General features: G+C 40.2%; 1 protein-coding gene across 2 annotated transcripts in view; it reads left to right on the top strand.

Moving 5' to 3' along the window:
- Window positions 1–20,301, top strand: part of GMDS (GDP-mannose 4,6-dehydratase) — a 629,552-nt gene that overhangs the window by 303,199 nt on the left and 306,052 nt on the right. For both annotated transcript variants that reach the window (XM_007973861.3, XM_007973862.3), the window contains one exon: window positions 9,146–9,273. In XM_007973861.3, the coding sequence (XP_007972052.1) occupies window positions 9,146–9,273 (128 nt within the window). The remainder of the gene's footprint in view (window positions 1–9,145; window positions 9,274–20,301) is intronic.

Raw genomic sequence — 20,301 nt, 5'->3', positions numbered from 1 at the left:
GTAGGACTTGATGAGCAGTTGACTAATGGAAGAGTGAGAAAGGAATCAAAGAGGACTCCCAGGCTAGTGGGTGCAGGGTGCGACCATTCACCATGCAGGGCCATCCAGAAAGTCGTGTTAGCTCGAGGTAGAAGGAGAAGCGAACTAGAGCTAATGGTAATGTCTCCTGAGGTGAACAGGAGGAAGATCTGACCAGGAAGTTGCAGGTCATCATGACCGGGCAGCACGAGCTTAGCTCTCGCTGGAGAGCGCAGTCAGCGCAGGTGTGCAAAGGTTCTCCTGCAGACTCAGGCCACAGTGCAGGAGCAGAGACAGTGGGAGAGGTGAGGGAGGTGGGGTGAGTCGTGCAGTCAGAATGGGGTGTGTGTTTAAGATTTGAGCAGGAATAGAAGTCCTCAGAACATCTGAACTCTGCCTTCCTGCGTTTGTGTTCTCCCCACCTATTCTCCTGTGCCCCGGAGGAGCTGTCTGTCTGGAGCTCCTGTCTGCTACCACCTCCTTGAAGACTTGGCATCAGCAATTCTCACCTCTCTCCTGGATCAGCTTCTCCATCATCACTAGGATCTTTCCCTCAGCATGCAAAGACGCTGCTTTCATGCCCATCTTGAAAGGCAGCCCTCCCAGTCTCACCCCTTCTCTCCCTGATAGCAGAAGTTCTCAGAAGTTGTCTGTGCTCCTTGCCTCTGAAATCTCACCGCCTTTCTTTCTTGAGCCCTCTCCTTCCTTGACTTTTGTCCACCTCTTTTGGAAGCTCTCCCGTCAAGGTCACTTCTCTGTCTTGGTCCTTCTGACCTGCAGTCATGGTGACCACTCCCTCCTGGCTACAGGCTTTCCAGACTATTAGGGTACTCCTGTGCCCTTGCTTTCCCTCACTGCTTCCTCCTCATCTGACCTGTAAACAGTATAGCATCAGTGTATTTGGTTCTCTGACCATTTATGTTTTGTTGCTAACATTCCTTTCTTGGTGGTCTCAGCTGGCCTCAGGACTTGAAATATCATCCATACATAAATAGTTCCCAAATGTGTACCCTCAGCCTGGACTCTCCTTGGAAGGCCAGGCTCATAGATTCATGCCAGTGTTAAATGAAGACTCACCCTTGTCTCATCGTGATTTAAATATTTCATGTTTATTAGTTCCCCAATAGTTTTGTTAGTGTATCGAATGAATAGAGATACTTGAAAGCTATATATTTGTTTTGATTTTGGGGATTTTGTCTTTGCAGGGTTGTTTTATTTGACTAAGGCCATGATTCTCAACCAGGGCAGTTTTGTTCCCCCAGGGGGAGCTGGCAACATCTGTGGACGTAACTGAGGGGTGCTCCTGGCATCTACTGGGTAAAAGCCAGTGACGCTGCTAAACACTGCAAAGCACAGCACAAACCTCAATGAAAAGGACTTATTCAGCCTTACATGTCAATAGTACCAAACTTGAGAAAACCTGAAATGAAGACTTACAAATTTGAATTATCTCACTGTCAGTGGAAAATGCATTGAACATTTGATACAAATAGCAAAGTAGTTTGATCATTTCTCTTTAAACACATATTTTAAATAGTTGCCAAAAGGTGGTAGCTATCTCAGACAAATGCACATTGTGAATTGTCCTCTTTTAAGCCTGAGATTCCTTTAAATGTGCCTATTGGATTTTGAGTACCTGCAGTTAAATAGTGTTGCTCTTGGCAGGACTTAGTGAGCAAATGAGGTATGATCTCTCTGATCTTAGCCGTCTGCTCAGTCAGCCATGACCTTCTCAGTGTCTCTTCTTTCTACACCCTGTCTCCACTGAGCCATGGCCCAGGCAGTTCACAGTGGGGTGGCCAGAGATTACCACAGGGGAAAAATGCGGGGCCCCAGGGCGGAGGTTCATGTGGGGTTCAGGATAAATTGGAATGATTTCTGTTTTCCAATGAATATTGTCCAAACTGTCATTGTACTTTAATTCCAAAAAAATCTTTCAATCAAAAGCTTTTGGATGAAGTACTGAGCAATGGAATAGAATTTTTATTAGACAAATTTTGGTTACTTCAAGTTCCATTTGGATGTGGACGGATAATTTTCACATATGTATGTATGCATCATACACATACACAATCATATGTACCTGTATACACACAAACAATAAAAATTGCCACAGGGCCATAGGAAATATACATTTGGAAAAGAAGTAATTTTGTGTAGTGATAAGTAGAATTGTCCCTAGTAGGACTTTGTGAACCTCCCATAGGGTTTCTTCCGTATGTCTACTGCTTCATCAGAGGATGTCCAAGGTTGCATTTTGTTTTTAAAAATAAATCTCTATTGAAGTGATAACATTGTGGAAAAGATTGTGATCTAATATCTGATCAAATTCTTTAATAAATTGGCTACTATTCATGTCTTAAAGGCAATTCCTTTGTTTTCAGTTTAATGCTGGCAATTTGAAGTGTGTTTTCCAAATTTTGTCAGTTTTTTTCCTTCAATGTTTGTTATAGAAGCTTAGAGATGTTATGTTGGTATGCTTTATAATATAATAGAAACTTTAAATTAACATGGACAGTGTGTGTGTGTTTTATGTGTGGGTGTGTATCTCTCCTTGGTTCTTTAGGGAACACCCAGCCTCTTTAATCAGTAGATCACAGTCAAGGGGAAGAACAGAATTTTGTTAACCTGTGCATTCTGGAAGGGGATGAGCATCCCAGGTGTTAGTATCTCCTGGTCCCAAAGAGAAACAAACAAACCGTGACGGTCTCAGGAGGAAGCCTTCATTTGCGTTGATGTCCTCTGGTATCCAGCAAATTAAGGTTACTAAACATGAACTCTCACTAAATGCACGTGGAAACAAACCACTATCAGTCAAAATTAGCAGAAATAACAAATAATAAATAAGTCCCCCAAGAACTTCAAATACTGGAATTATCTAATTCAGAATATAAAATTACAAAAACGTGTGTAAATAAAAATGTCAAATCAGAAAAAAATAAGCAAGCAAGAACAGAAAGTAAAAATGCCCAGGTAGGTTTGAAAAAGAACCAAAGAGAACTTTAGTTGTGCCAAAAAATAAAAATAAAAAAAGAAAGAAAGAAAGTGTTAAGTGGCCGATTTAGGATTAATTAGTTGGCTGTGCAGAAATTAACCCAGACTATTACAGATAAAAACAAAGAGATGAAAATTACAAAAAAGAAATTAAGAAAATAGAAAGTAAAAGAAGAAGTCTAATATTCTTTCCCAGAAGAAAATAGAGTGAAAAGAGGCAATATCTAAAGAGATAGTTGCTGAGAAATTTCTAGACTTAATAAAAGAGTCACAGATGCAGAAAGCACCATGGACCCCAAGCAGAAAGCCGTGTAGACACATTGCAGTGAAACCCCAGGATACCAAACAAAACAGGAATATCTTTACATTAACAAGAGAAAAAAGACATTACATTACCTACAAAGGAATGACAATTAGACCGGAAGCACACTTCTCCCTAGCAGAAATTGCAAACCAGAAGACCGTAGGAAAATACTGTCAGCATGGAAGAGAAGATAATTTTCAACCTTGAACTGTGCACTTAGCAAAACTTCTTTCAAATCCGAACAAGTTAATTTTTCCCCATTAAGGGAACTTCTAAAGAATGCATTTTAAGAAGGGAATTCATGCTCCAAGAAAGATGCAAGAAAGCATGAGTTAACATTGAAAGCCAAAATCATTCAAGAAATGTTTATTATTGCTTCCTATGTAGGCCCACATGCCTGACTGTTTATTTTGATTTTTTTCTCAATCTCAGACTTTTAAAATCAGAGAATTAAGAGATGTAGTCGTCTATTAGTAAAAGAACTAAGAAATCTTAACTTTCCATTGAGACTTAATTATAGATACCATTAACATTGTAATGTAATCGTTATAATAATGGCTAACAGTTACTACTTGCTGATAACCATAGAACCTGGATTTTCTCTTTTAAACATCAAAGCTTTTAGGTACTATTACTATCCTTATTTTACAAACAGGGACATAGTGATTTTCTTCCATTTCTGTGAGAAGTGCCATTTAATCTACATTAGTGTACCCGGTGATTTGGCAAATAGTAATGTGCAAGCAGTGCACAGAGGAGACTGTGACCTCAGAGTCATTAAGTGGTTTGTGTTAAGATATCACAGCTGGTTACTAACAGAGCTGGCTCTCCCTCCATTCGTTAACTTTTCTTAGTCCTCTTTCTACCTAGAATCTTATAGTTTAAGGCTTTGATAAATCAAGTATGTATTTAAATTAATTATAGGAGTTCCATTATCCACATGTGCTATGATTCACAAACACTTAGGTCATCTCATCGCAGGAGGGATTCCTCCTGCATTGCACTGTGGCTTAGCGAAATAGCACAAGGCTAGAAAGCCAGTGAGACAGGCCTGGGTTAGGCTCGACTACTTGTCCTGACTCAGGACAGGTGTGCAGCCTCTGTGCACTTCTTTTTCTTCACCTGTCACTTGGGATAGTCTCAGCCCTCATGTTCTATGCTTTTATATAGTTTTTTCCTTAAAAGAGCAGTCTTCCGTAACATGGACTAAAAATGAGGAGAGCAAATTAAAAAAACAAAATCATTTTAAACCTTTCTTGAGAATTAAGTAGTGAAACATATGGTTACAAAAATGTTTAAAATTAATCAAAAACTTTTTCTTGGAATCAAGAAAACAATTCTATTTATAATAAAAAAGAATAAAGTGTTTAGGAATGAATTTAGCCAAAGTGTAAACATTATTCCCTGAAAACTATTACACATTGTTGAAAGAAATATTAAAGACCAAAATAAAGGGGAACAACATCCTATAGTCGTGGATTGGAAGGCACAATAATGTTAGCATGGGAATAGTCCCCATTTTGATCTACAGATTCAACATGATCCCTTTTAGATTCCCTGTTGGTGTTTTTGCAAAAATCAACAGGCTGATCCTAAAATTCATATGGAAATTCAAGGGACAGAGAGTAGCTAAAATAACCTTAAAAAAGAACAAAGTTGGAGAACTCATACTTCCTAATTTTTAAACTTGCCACAGAGCTCTAGTAACCAGCACTGTGTGGTACTGGCATAAGGACAGACATAGAGTACATCAATGAAATAGAATTGAAAGTCAGAAATTATCTCCCACATTTTTGATTAATTAATTTTTGAGGAAAGTGCTAAGACAATTGAATGAGAAAAATAACCTTTCCAACAAATAATACTGAGACGGCTAGATGTCAACATGCAAATGAATGAAGTTAGACCCTTTCATCACATCAAATATAAAAATTTACTAAAAACTGATCAAAAATTCAAATGTAAGAAGAAAAACTATAAAACTCATAAAAATGTATAGGAATAAATCTCCATAACCTTAGATTAATGAAGCCTTCTCGAATATGACACCACAAGCACCTGCTACACAAGCAAATATAGACAAATTGGACTTCATCAAAATTAAAAGATAAAAAAGCTTTTATGCTTCAGAGAGCACAGTCAAGAAAGTGAAAAGTCAGCCTACAGAATGAGAGAAAATATTTACAAATTATATATCTGATAAGGGACTTGGATCCAGAATGTATAAAGAATTCTTACAACTCTATAATAAAAAGACAAGTAATCCGATTTGAAAATGGGCAAAGGATCTGAATAGACATGTCTCCAAAAAAGATATGCAAGTGGCCAGTAGGCGCATGAAAAGATAATTGCTTCATATCATTAGTTATCAGAGAAGTACACATTGAAACCACAGTAAGGCACCACTCAGTGCCCACTAGAATGACCACAGTCTAGCAGACCATAACAAGTACTGGGGAGAATGGGAAGAAATCAGAGCCCTGTTTCCCTGCTGGTGGGAATGTAAAGTGGTGCAGCCACATTAGAAAAGTCTACACTTCCTCAATTGGTAAAACAGTTCTCATCTGACCCAGTAATTCCAGCCCCAAGTATATAACTAAAAGAAATTAAAACATATGTTCATGAAAAGACATGAATGTTCATGGTAGCATTATTCACAAAAGGCAAAGGATGGAGGCACCACAGATATTCATCTCATGGACGGTTAAATAAAGTTTGGTATACTTATATAATAGAATATTCATTTGGCCATAAAAAATGAACAATGTGCTGATTCAAACCACAATATGGATGAACCTTGAAAATGTTATGCTAAGTAAAAGAAACCAGGCATAAAGACCAGACATTAATATAATTCCATTTATACGAAGTGCCCAGAATAGGCAAATCTGGAGATACAAGGTAGATTATCTGTTTGCCAGGGCTAGGGTACTAGGAGAAAACTGGTTTGCCAGGGCTAGGGTACTAGGAGAAAACTGGTTTGCCAGGGCTAGGGTACTAGGAGAAAACTGCTAAATGATACAGGGTTTCTTTCTGGGATGATGAAAGTGTTCTAAAATTGATTGTGGTGATGGTTGTACATTTCTATGAATATAACAAAAGCCATTGAAGCATATGCTTTAAATGAATGAGTTGTATGCTATGTGAATTTTGCCTCAAAATAGCTGTTCTAAATAATCGTTAAAATTACATTTTGACCAGGCGTCGTGACTCATGCCTGTAATCCCAGCACTTTGGGAGGTCGAGGCAGGGAGATCACGAGGTCAGGAGTTCAAGACCAGCCTGGCCAAGATGGTGAAGCCCCACCTCTACTGAAAAAGAAAACACAAAAGTAGCTAGGTGTAGTGGCAGGTTCCTGTAATCCCATCTATTCAGGAGGCTGAGACAGAGAATTGCTTGAACCTGGGAGGCGGAGGGTGCAGTGAGCTGAGATCGCGCCACTGCACTCCAGCCTGGGCGACAGAGCGAGTCTCTGTCTCAAAAAAAAAAAAAAAAACAAAAATTACATTTTAAGAACTAGAAATTATAGTTAATTTTGACTGGTTATCCAAGATAACTTTAGGAACCAGATAAGGAAAGATCCACCTTTCTAGCATGACATTAAAGTTCTGGTAATGTCAGAACTTTGTAGTCACATAGCTCTTGATTTCAATCCTGTTTCAGAATAGTTGATTTATATAGCTTTCCTGAATCTCAGCTTCATGTGGGTAATAATAGTTCTTAGCCCGTGGGTTGCTCGGAAAATTAAATGAGTGACCCCATCTGAAGAGCTTAGCACAGTGCTGTCAGTGATAGCCCTCAGGAGGGGCCATAACCATCATAAGGTTGTGGTAAGAGTTGGAGGAGAAAGGCCCTTCCTCATCTTTACGAGTGCTGTTCCTCCTGCCTGGAGTACCACCCTGTCTCACGGCTTGATTAATCCCTTTATGAACTCCCTGGTAGACTCCATTCAAGCTCCATTTCTGGGGGGCATTTCTTACATGCTCGCCTGGCAGCCATGCTAGAACCCCAAAGCCTTTCTCCCCTTGCAGACCTGTCATTTTACTAGGTTCAGCACTGGTTTGTTGGCCCATCTGACCCTCTCTGTGAGAGCTGAGAGCAGGAGCTGCTGCTTCACTCCCAGATCCCCAGTGCTTAGCTCAGTGCTTAGTGATTGGTGGGTGCGTGGTGAACAATGGCTGAAAGAATCAATAAATTGTATGAATAGGGTCAAATGCTTCCACTGGACTCCCAAACATTAGTTTACTGGTAAGTAGGTTAATCTGAAATGTTTTATGTTGAAAAATTTATTTAGTGATTTGACATCATTGGTTTCTTAGTATACTTTGAGAAAATAGTATAGTCCTGACATTGAAATAACGATAAACATCAAAAAACCTAAATTTAATTATAAATTTACATTTAAATGTAACTGTTACAAGTCAATAGAAAAATTTTTTAAATTAATAATTAGCCACTAATTACTTACTGGCTAATAAGTAGGTTTTCATTTCAAAAGGCACTTTTTTTGAAGGACCTCTTTGTGCTGTATAAACCTCTGTGGAAAGTTGAAACTTTGTATTTCTTAACGTACCATCTGAATTGACAAGGGAAATTGAAAATTTGAATTTCCACGGTAGTCCCATTGTATTTCTTAATGATAATAATGTTGCTGTAAATGTACGTATCAAGTTTGTGGAGTAAGTGAATCTGGTGTTTGTTTGCACTTGCGCTAAGCCATATTCTTGCCAAAATTTGGAAAGCCTATTTAGAAATATTGCCCTTATCCGTGTGCCTGTTCTCCAGAAGCCATACACTTTGATCATAATATTTGCCTCCCTGCTTCATCTGCAAAAGAACATAAAGTCATTGGTATGTGATAAATTATGATATTCATGTATCTAAACTGTATGAATCCATTATTAACTGCTAATATGTGTATTATTACCTTGAGAATTTGGTATTAAATGGTGTTTTCTCATAACCTTACCTAGATACAAGGTAAAACTGTCTCAGAAGTGCCTTTTAACTTTGTGATCTTTTAAAAGCAGATAGAGTTTTCATTAAAGACCAGAGAACATTAAAGCAATTTCAGTACTTTCATCAATATATGGTCCCTTTCATCCAATCATTTCAAAATATTACACAAAATGTAGGAGCCCTTTCTGTAGATAACACTGAAATGAAGTTGGAAAGTGGCATTGCCTTAAGTATAGTACAGAGAAACTTTTGCCCGGGGGCCATATCATATCGTTTGGATGGCTGTGCAGGTTTCTAAGTAAGAGCCATCACCACTTATTTTGTTAAGAGAAAGGCAGCCCAAATAAATTCCTTTCTTGTTTCCTTTAACTAGTTACCCTGTGAACTAAGCTATGTTTCTTTCTCTCCCCATGAGTCCCAAAGTAGCTTTATTAATAGGAATATATGATGTTTGTGTTCTTAAAAAAAATCAGGGTGGTCTTAGATGTCTGTCGTCCATTCTGGCATTTCCCTTTATACAACCCTTTAGAATTTTCTGTTAAAAAAAAACTGGCATTCCAACAGCTTTTCTTTGGCCTAATGCCTGGGCTGCATATTGAAGCAGCAAATTAAGAATGTTAAGATGTCCCCGAAAGAAAAACATTTGTTATGAAAGTAGAGCTGATGTGACATATAGAATTAGGGCTTCTTAACTTATCTAAATGACAGTTAATGATCTTTTTTCTTTTTCTTTTCTTTTATTATTTTAACAGGGTGGCTGGGAGTGCAGAATGAAAGAAATGCCCGGAGGCCAAAATTGGGTTTGGTTCACCAAACTGTTAAATGTGTCAAATGCACTTGACTGATAATACATCTTTTGCCTCTTTTTAGGAGCTAATTTCGTTACTCGAAAAATTAGCCGGTCAGTAGCTAAGATTTACCTTGGACAACTGGAATGTTTCAGTTTGGGAAATCTGGATGCCAAACGAGATTGGGGCCATGCCAAGGACTATGTGGAGGTAGGAACTGACACATTACATTCTTGAAAATACGCGTATCCATTGATATTCTAAATGCCAAGCGTACAGTGAAAACATGTGACCTAGAGATGGGGGCATACAAACCTTTGCCGATGCAGATATGTTTACACTCATGCTACTTTCAATTCTGGGATCGGTGGTTCAGAAGTACAGGTAGCTTACACTGATTGGTACTTGAATGAGGAAAACTTTCACAAATATTCTTTTAATTATTTGTGCTGGATGTTAGATGGATAAATAGATGGAAAAAATGTTTGAATGGTGCTCCTCTTTATTTTGGAGGTATAAAACTACTAGTTTTCAGATCGCCTAGAAATACTGCCTCATTTCAATGTATATAATCCAAGATTCTCGGACTTACATTATTCTACTAAATCCCGTCCTGAGTAATATTCTTATGGAACTCCTTGCTTTCTGCTGCTGAAGAGTCTGGTTATTAACATCACACACTTCTTAACGTGTCAGATTGCATGTCGTGGAGCTTTACCTATTAACGAGAGATAGAGAAAGATGTTAATAATGATTCTCTTGTAAAATAATGGATATTATTAAAGGGAAATTCAGATTTTCGATTCTCTTGTAAAATAATGGATATTATTAAAGGGAAATTCAGATTTTCGTTCTTGGGATTCCTAGACATGCTGTTTTGGGTTTGCATATATTACATATACAAGTAGTATGATTTTTCTTTTATAAACAAGTGGTTACATTTTACTTTGCCCTGATCTCCCTGCTTTTAAATATCCGTGTTGGTTCTGCGACCAGACACGAGCAAGCGTGGTAGAGACATTTTCCTTTCCCTGGAGTTGCCTGTCCTTATTCAAGGGCTCACAGATCTCCTGTGCTCATGAGTCTGTTTCCGTCCTGAGTGGTCCCTCTCTGGGAAACCGGACCCAGCTTTCTTGTTCATTTATGCAATTCAGAAAGAAACTGTAATGCCTACAAAAGAAAGCAAACAGTTTGTTTGTTTGCTAGTGCAGAGATTAGGCTCACCTGCGATCTTCTTTTTGTTTATAGTAATAAAAAATGTGTGTGTGTTTGAACACCTAATAGTGATTTCTGTTACGCACAAAATAATTAGCTTTGACTTTAAATTTTGAACATTGCAACATTAAGATCATTTATTTGTTTATTTATTTTTGAGACAGAGTCTCACTCTGTTGCTCAGGCTAGAGTGCAATGGCATGATTTCGGCCTACTCCAACCTCTGCCTCCCAGGTTCGAGCGATTCTCTTGCCTTAGCGTCCCGAGTGGCTGGGATTACAGGCATGTGCCATCACACCTGGCTAAGTTTTGATTTTTTTAGCAGAGATGGGGTTTCACCATTTTGGCCAGGTGGGTCTCAAACTCCTGACCTTAGGTGATCCGCCCGCCTCAGCCTTCTGAAGTGCTGGGATTACAGGGATGAGCCACCGTGCCCAGGCTAGATCTTTTAAATATGTGCTTCTAAGCTATAATTACAAAGAAGCATTTTATGACATTAATCCTTAGATATATTTTCAGAACATCACATCAAAAACTATATAGGTCCACACTTAGAAATTATGAGAAAGTAGATACCGGCAAGAGAAGCCAAAACTTTCTTTTGTCTAACCTAAATGACCTTACCTACTAAAAAATAAGAGGCTTGTTTTGTAAAAATACATTATTTTCTCAATAATATCTATTTATCGTTTAGCCTTCTAGCCATCAGCATCTGCATAGAGCTATGTAATAAGCTATATAGGTATTCTTTTTTTTTTTTTTTTTGAGACGGAGTCTTGCTCTGTCGCCAATCTGGAGTGCAGTGGCACAATCTCGGCTCACTGCAACCTCTGCCCCCTGGGTTCAAGGGATTCTCCTGCCTCAGACTCGTGAGTAGATGGGACTACAGGCGCGTGCCACCACACCCAGCTAAGTTTTGTATTTTTAGTAGAGACGAGATTTCACCGTGTTGACCAGGATGGTCTTGATCTGTTGACCTCATGATCCACCCACCATGGCCTCCCAAAGTGCTGGGATTACAGGCTTGAGCCACTGCACCTGGCCCTATATAGGTATTCTTTATCCAAAATCTTCTCCAAGTTCAAGGAAACAAATAGATTAAATTTCATTCAATTTTATTATTTTGCACTTAGGTGAAAAAGGAGTCGGGAATCTAATAGATTTTGATAGTGAGGGAAATGGTATACCATAATGTTGATAGTGCTTTTTACAGGTTACGTTTATTTTCTTCTTTATACTGTCTTTATTTTCCATATATTTTAAATGAACGTGTGTAAACCTTTGTAATTGGCTGGAGTAGGAGGTGATATTTCAGAAGTAGGCCAAATAGTCTCATGAAAATGAATGAGACTGTTAAGTAAGTAAGGAGAAAGTCTTGTGTAAACTAGTAGATCTGAAAGAAGGACCCTGCTGTGATCTCACTTCCCAAATGCCAAGCTAGCACTGCTGCAAGTGTAGTCCACATCTTGGCACAACAAGCCCACATTTGAATTAGCATAAAATAAAAATATTTTATAAACATTTTGGCTCAAATAGGGGTTGATGCAAAAAGGTTGTGTCAAATGAAGTCATTTTTATTATTGCTTGACAAGATGGTCTCATTACAGCCTTTCCACAGGCCAACATATTCACACAACACTCTAGCCTTTGAATAAAAATACATAAACACTCTACCCTTTAAATAAAAATTTGAAATGGTTGGATTCCGTGGAGAGACAGATAGAAAGTTAGGTCATTCTCCTTGCCATCCAAGTCTTGATTGGTTCCATAATACAACTGAGTCTTGTGTATTAAGGACTCTCCTGGGTTTCTAATATGTTGATGATGTAGGAAGCATTTTATAGTTCTCATTTATGTGTTCTGAACAAAGTTTAAATTTCTTGGTTTCTGAAAAGGTACGATTATTAAGTAAGAATTTATAGCTTGGTACTCTCCATTTTAAGAAATATTATCATTGCTTGCAATTTTAAATGTATTAACATAAGGTGACTTCAGAGATTTATGACTAAAAGTAAATTTGTTGCCAAAATTAAAGTCAGCAATCATAAAGATGAAAAAGGAGAGGTATTGTTTGTTTAAAACACATATGCACCCTGACACTGAAATCAACTTTAGAATAAAGAAGTGTTTGCAAATGTAGATCAAACAAGTCCTATTATCGTCTCATTTACACACATTTTAATTATACAGTTGAAATGGGAAGAGTTCCCTTATCCACCTCGCAGAGCGTGTGATGGGGTGTGGCCTGCTTCTTCCGTGCCCACTGCTCAGACCTCTTGGGGGAGCATGCAGATGGGCGGGCTGTGGGGCTCCCACCCTGCGGCGGTGTCTAGAGGTGAATGTTGACCGCTGAAGCCCCAGCGCGCATGCGTTACAGGGCGCGCTTTCAGCTTAGCCGTCCATGGGCGGCTTGTGTTAGCTCAGTTAGACCCCTTATCTCCAGGACAGAGCGCTTTCTGTATCCTGAGGTTCTTGCTTTGGTAGAATGGAAGAATCAGATCACACGTGGGCTTGGAGAATAAGTGCAAGGTTTTATTGAGTGGAAGTAGCTCTCAGCAGATGGGGTAGCCAGAAGGGAGGTGGAGTGGGAAGGTGGTTTTCCCCTGGAGTCGGGTCTCTCAGTGGCCGGAGCTCTCCTCTCTCCGCCCCGGCCAAACCCCGCATACTTCCGCCCGTCTATGGACTGCTGGTGTACTGGTGCCTGTTGGTACGCTCTCGACGTTCTCTCAACATCCAGCTGCGTGTGTGTTCCTCTGGATGTCCAGCCGCTTGTGTCTCTGCCTGCTAGAGTCTCGGCGTTTTTATAGGCACAGCATGGGGGTGTGGTGGGCCAGGATGGTCTTGGGGAAATGCAACATTTGGGCGTGAAGGCAGGAGTGCCTGTCCTCACCTAGTCCGTGGGCATAGGCCCCGGGGTGGAGCCCTTACCAGGAACCTGCCCTTCTCCTCCCGGCACTTCCCTGCCCCTCTTCCGTATCACAACCCCTCTCTTTTATACGCAAAAATTTTAGTAAACTTTTAGATGAAGTGACTGACACTTTTTTACTTATCAGGGAATTTCTGTAATGAAGAGCAGAGAGCATTTTCTCCTCCTGTTGTAAGGTGGGTGCTACCTGCTGTGCAAGTAGATTGTTTCTCAGCTTAGACAAGCTGTTTTATCTTGATTTTTCCATCTGTGTAAAGGACAGAATATAAACCCTGTAAAAAATTAGCATCAGTGCGCTATACATGTATGAATAAAGCTTACCTCTGACTTGTAAAAATTTTCGCAACGATTTATAAAAAGTCCTTACTTGTTGCTGATTCCAATTCATTTTCATCCACCTGTAGTCTTGCTTCCTAGATCAAGATGTCTTCAAAGTTACTTAAATGAGTAAGAAGTATTTCAACTTGAAGAAAAAATATATACAGCTATATTAAATGATATTGTACTTCTGAATAAAGTCATAGGCAGTTAGATCTTTTCCAGTATTTTATTATAAAACTTTTTAAGCATACAGAATAATTGAATAAATTTTACCTCAAATACCCACATACCACCCAAATTCTATAATTAATGTCTACAATTACTGTTGCATTTTGAGCAAAAATTACTATTTAAGTAATTACCGCAGTGCTAATGGCTTACAGCTATAAACAATTTGCACAAACACAAGTTACTAAAAATTTGCATTTTATGGGATATAGATAGCAGTTCAAACTTTTAAAATATTTTTATCTTAAGTATTTACCTGACCCCTCTACAACCTGCTTTTATGCCCACCTCCCTCCATCTAGGCTCAAGCAGCTTCACGAGAAACACTCTAGTGGCATTGCATGCCATTTTCAACCAGTGTCCAGCAGTCAGGATTATAGCAGTGGTGGCTGAAAACAGCAAGGGAGAGAACCTCTGACTTCTCAGGGTGGCATTGTTCATTCAGCATATATTCTATTGAGTACCTGCCATGGTCACTGTTGTGGTTGCTACGAATGACAGTGTATGGTCCCACTGAGGTCCCACTTTGATAAAAGTATGTGAAACACAACTATAGCCAGAACATACTGACTGATAAACTAATTGGTAGGAGCTGGGCCAGAGTATCTTAAGGCTCTTACCGCCCACAAAAGGCCCCTTGCTCTTGGGAGACAGGGTGAATCAAGATACCTAAGTCCAACCTCTTTCCAGGACTCAGTAAAAGCCATGTATAAAGTGGCAAGAGGTTTTCCTGCTACAGCGAATCCCACAGATGCTCCAGAAAGGTCCTACTGGTAATCCAGAGGACATGAAGATCGTTCGGGGTGAGCGTTGAAATTCAGCAGAATTTAACATCATATACCTGCATCCTTTTTTTTGTGTGGAGGTGGCAGGAGACAGTGAGCACAGACTGAATAATAACAAAACTGCTTTTAGAAATAAATGTAATTGCCAAATGTTAAGCACTTGTTACATACTGGAAACTTTTGAAGACTTTTTATAGATTTTAAAGGTAAGAAACTGGCTGAGATAGCTATGAGATCTTGCTGAACCTGTGCTATTGGCTGTATCAGGTAAAGAAGCAAAGGGTGTGTTTGGGGAAAATATGTAGTCAGGTCTCCAGTCCCTTCTGTCCCTTGTCCTCGGAATGAATTCACCTTCATTCCAGCTGTCAGTTCTCAGCTAATGCAGAGACCTGGGGACGGTGAGGAGCCTCTGGCAGGGTACACAGGTTATAGACAGAGCTGGGAGAATTGCCCACTGCTGCCCAGTCCTTTCTTGCCTATCTGTCCATCTTCTACTAGCATTTTGTATTCTATATGACACAAATCTGGAAGGATCAGATGTCATTTAAACTTTGAGATCTTATTTAAGGGAAGTGTGCTTGTTGCAACATCACCTTTGATGTCAGATTTTTCACGACCGTTTCATTGGACTTGTGACAGGGTGCTCCGTTTACTTGGCCCGCCATGCTCAACTGCTTGCGGGAGGGAGCGCATGAGTGAGCGGGTGTGGGATCCGGCTGGCTGCTGCTCTGTGCACTGGCAGGAGCAAGCTCCATTCACTCAGCGTGCTGCACTCAACCCCTTGTGGAAGGAGCATGCACGTGAGAGAGCAAGACCAGCTGCTCTGGACACCGGCAGGAGCAGTCTCGTGCGGGTGTTGCTGTGGTACACAGGTGGGGGTGCCTGTGCCCCTGAAGCCCAGAGGGTGTGTTACAGTGCTGTCTTAGCTCTGCCGTCTGCGGACAGCCATGTGTTATCAGCTCAGTTGGCCCTTTGCCTCATCACGTGGAGCAGCTGCCCTCCACCAGCGAGGGCAAAGGGCGAGTGTAACAGCCTTTTCTGGGTACCCGCACTGAGTGGGTCCTGAGCTCTTGTCTGGAGTCCAAGAAGAATGAGGTGGCATGGACACTTGAAGGATGGTGAAGGTGGATGTACTAGTCTGTTCTCATGCTGCTGATGAAAACATACTGGAGACTGGGTATTTACAAAGAAAAGGAGGTTTAATGATCTCACGGTTGGTTCCACGTGGCTGGGGTGGCCTCACAATCATGGTGGAAGGCGAAAGGCATGTCTTCCATGGCAGCAGGGAAGAGAGAGAATGAGAGCCAAGTGAAAGGGATTTCCCCTTTTAAAGCCAACAGCTCTTGTGAGACTTACTCGCTACCGTGAGAACAGGAGGGGAGACCGCCCCCAGGATTCAATTGTCTCCCACTGGGTCCCTCCCACAACACGTGGGAGTTATGGGAGCCACAATTCAAGAGGAGATTTGAAAGGGGCCACAGCCACACTGCACCAATGGTGGATTTTATTTAGCTTTGGAAATGGCTCTCAGCAGAGAGGGGAGCTGGCTGTGGAGGGGACGGGACAAACAGGTAGTCTTCCCTCGACATCCGGCCGGCTCTTCCCTGAAGTCAAGCCGCCTCTCCTCCGAAGTCCAGCTGCTCTCTGAAGTCAAGTCTCCTCTCTCCAGTCGAACCACTTTTCTCTCTTCTACTGACTGAGACTGGGGTCTTTATAGGCAGAGGATGGGGTACAGGATGGGCCATCGGTAGTTTTGAAAAAGGCAACGTTTGATGGGCAAAAAGGCATTATTTAGAAAGAACCATTCAGGAGAGAGTGGACAAACAGGAGTAGAGGTTGTCACCTTGGGCCATGAGTTTCAGGCTTTTTGGTTGAAGGTGGGGCTTCACCAGGGATCTACCCCTGTCTGCCTCCTGCCTGTGTCACCATCAGTAGACCATGTTTGTTCGTATGCAGGAGAGTAGCATATAGCAGTAGTGTCTTTTTTGTGTTTCAGCTGTCTAAAGTGTTAGTGGTGCCTGAATCTGTTTGTTAGTAAGGCCTTACTTAACAGAAAGCAATGGTGAGGTTGTAGCTGTCTCATACAGTGACAGTGGTCCAGAAAAACCAGGCCTCTGCTGAGAGCTATCTTAACAACATCATTCCTGTCTTCATAGCACGGGGGAAGGCATTGTGTAACTATATGCAGTGGATATTTACCTGGAGAGTTTCCTAGAAAATCTGTTCTATTAGAATCTTTGTCAAGTGACTGTTAGGTAATAAGGCCAGCAGTTGAATTTCTACTCACTTTGGGAGTCTAATTCCATATTATTACTTAGGAGCCTAAGGTGTTCTTTCTTGGAAGGCAAATATGTCTGTGGCCTGCTTGCTGAATGCGTTATAATACTCGTCAATTTTTTATTTTGACTTTTTGTATTGATTAGTGAGGTATTGTTACTATTTTCCATTGTGGGAAAAAATCTTCTAGCCTTCTATGGGGCTATTTAATACAATCTCTTTGAAAAATACACCAAGAAATACAAATGAAAATAACTAGATAAATAGTCTCTCCCTTATCTGTATTTAGAAGAACGTGGTTTCTGTGTTGTTTCTAACAAACCAAACATTTAAGAAAGGCAATTCAAGGGCCTTGATTAATAAAGAGAAAAGAACAGCTTTATTTATAGGAAAAGAAAAACTTGTAACAGTTTCCTACATCTTTGAAACATAACATGTTTAGATTAAGCAAAAAACCATTTTCCTGATCTGGCTGTGGAAAACTCTGTATAACAAATTCAACTTGCCATTTCTCTTTTTTTCTCTTTTTTCATCCTGAACAGTAAACTTTTCAGTGTATTATTTAAAATAAGTTAGAAAAATGTAGAAAATCAGTTTCCTGTTTTATCTGGCTGGGTCTTGCTTGATTGGAATGACATCCCAGGAGCTGCTGTGTCCCCAAATAAGAACCTGTAGCGCCCGTTTTAAAGTGTTGTTTAATGAAAGACACCTATATCACCCATATTTCCAGTGTGAATCGAGTTTTGATTCACAGATAATTTAGAAACATGAGACTAGGTGCATTTTTAGATCACATTTTCAGTTTGATTTAAACCACATAATATTGAGCATATGTTGTTAAATCAGAAAATCAGTTATTGGCAAGGATATGTATGGAGAGAGGATGAAAATGCATAGAGAATAAAGTTGCATATTCATATGAAATGGGTTAGGTATAGTGCCTGTGGACGTGGATTATGAGGATTATGAAACTTCATGTAAGTGCTGCTTAAGTTCTAATGGGTAGCAATTAACCACATTAAGATGGAAGCTTGTACTCCACCCTTTAGTCATGCTCGTTGATGTGAAGTGTCATTATACCACTGCGGACCATGAAGTGACCCATTGTACCTGAGAAAGTCATGGTGCTAGTCTTAAGAGCAAAAGTCCTAGGAAAATAGTGTAAGAAAGTTCTTACACTAAAGAACTTCTCACACTTAGGTTAGCTATTCACTTTTACACTTACCAGGTCCATGAGATTCCTTGAGCTTTCTCTATCCACCCCAGCCCGGTCTGCCCTTCCTCTTTCCCTACCCTGCTCCCCGGCTGCCTCTTCCTTCACTGGTGTCTCCCACTTTTTTGTAACTTCCATGAAAGTCTAGAAAATCTGAAAATATGAACTAAACTGACTGTTTAATTTTAATAACAAGACTGTCCATGGGAAATAGATGTAAATATCTCTTATAAGATGTGACATCATCTAAATTTAGTGATGATTTTGCCTAGACAAGGTATATATCTTCAATATTCAGTGCTTCGTATTTACACTCATGCACTCTGGAGAAGGCAAAACGTGTTTGCAATCAAGGCAGTCTTTTCACACACACCATATGTTAATCACTGTCTCTCTTGCGCTGTCTCTTTCCTATACACACACAGGCTGAAAGTCCAATCTCTGTTTTTAAATGCATGCTAAAGTCCTGTTTGGCTTTATCCTACTTATTAGCACCTTTATTGCAGGAAATAATTTACTAAAATTACGTGTTTTGTCTTTGCAGAGCTCTGGTGGAGAAGCCTGGGGGCTCTGCTCCGTCGCTTTGTGGGCCACTTGAATGCCCAAGCCCAAGCCCCCGTTCCCAGGCTCATCCTCAGGGGACTCTAATACAAACATGTTAATCTTGCCTTTTATCCAAGGACACAAAACAACACCTTTTTTAAGCTGAATGTTCCCAAAAGCAAAGAAACACGTTTTATTTTCAGCCCCATTCACTTCCTGCTGGAAGACATCTCTTCTGCTTCTCCTGTGGGAAGGAATTATAGCAGTAATGCCACAAAGATTCTCTTTATCCTTTTTCTCAGGTGAAGAAGAAAGTTTGATCCTCTCTGTGAGTGTTGGGTCATTTGTATTTTTAGTATCTGTTATTTCAGTTTTCTACCTGTTGACGTCAATACAGCTGGGATAATTGATGGCTTTGTAGTGCTGATTTGATCTCCCCTAGACTCTGATTGTCTAATGACCCAGGGCATCAACGGTAAGACCAGGCAACATGGACTGGATACTGTAGGAAATGGGTCAGATCTCATGTAAGCATACGCTGTTTAACACTGACTTGCTGGTGAAATACGTTTAATACAGGCTGGGGACTTTGTTCCATGTGCTCCTACTCTATGCCTTATCGAAGGTGAAGAATATTCAAAAGCCATTGTTCTCTTGGGATCAAATTACCAGAGGATTTTTGACTTGTTAGAGTTGCTTCAGAAACTATGCCACATTTGCCCCAAACAGATAAATTTGGGGTTAAGTAAAAGTCTCCTTTTCCTTTTAGAAGAGAAAAACAATTGGACTTCTCCTAGGGCCAGTTATGTACAGGTACAGTTTACAGAAGCCAAATTATGTAAAGGCAAAATTGAGAAATCCTTTGAGAAATTGTCTTTACATTGTTAGCCTCATATGGAAATTATTAGTAGACTTCTCAAAGAAAGGGATGAAATGACTCCATGGGATAGCTTCCCTAAGTACCTCTCAGAGTTATGTAAAATATTTGAGATCACTTTTACCATTTTTTCTCATAGAGAGAATGGTTGGGCTCTTGCTATAGAGAGAAAAGTGAGGGAGACCTCTGAGGAGCTCCCTCAGGACTTTGTTAGCTGTCTCATGTCGGTCTCTTTTGGGGAAGCTTCTTGAAGGCAGGACCTGGATCCTATCCCTCTTTATCTTTAATCATCCCTCCCAACATGCCTGGCGCATACCGATGCCCAGTAAATACCTGAATTGGATCTCCCTGCCCATCGTTTCTTCATAAAATTATAAAAATGAAATTGGTATATATGAAATGTGTTCCATTTCTTTTACTATTAAAAGATGCTTTCTTTAGCTAGCACAAGACATTGCCCCCAGAATATGATCTTACCACACTTAGGTTGAGTTGTGCTGGATTTACTTGATATCAGCAAAACGTTTGCAAGCACCTTTCTTTCTTGTTCAGTGCAGACCATAAAGGAAAGGAAGTAATGTCTATATGTTCTCACACAGCGGCCAGTTTCCTGATTTTCTCTAGATTCTACTATTATTAGACCTTATGCCTAGCTTTATTTTTACTTTTGACTTACTTACTTATTTTGAGGTAGGTCTCACTCTGTCACCCATACTGGAGTGCAGTGGCATGATTTTGGCTCACTGAAGCCTTGATCTCCCAGGCTCAAGTGATCCTCCCACCTCAGCCTGCTGAGTAGCTGGGACTACAGGCATGTACCACCATACCCAGCTGATTTTTTTTTCTTTTTAGT

Source organism: Chlorocebus sabaeus, chromosome 17 (assembly GCF_047675955.1).
Source record: "Chlorocebus sabaeus isolate Y175 chromosome 17, mChlSab1.0.hap1, whole genome shotgun sequence".
In the NCBI taxonomy this organism is placed as follows: Eukaryota; Metazoa; Chordata; class Mammalia; order Primates; family Cercopithecidae; genus Chlorocebus; species Chlorocebus sabaeus.
The sequence above is the reverse complement of the archived record's forward strand: the minus strand, read 5'-3'. Positions and strand labels throughout refer to the sequence as shown.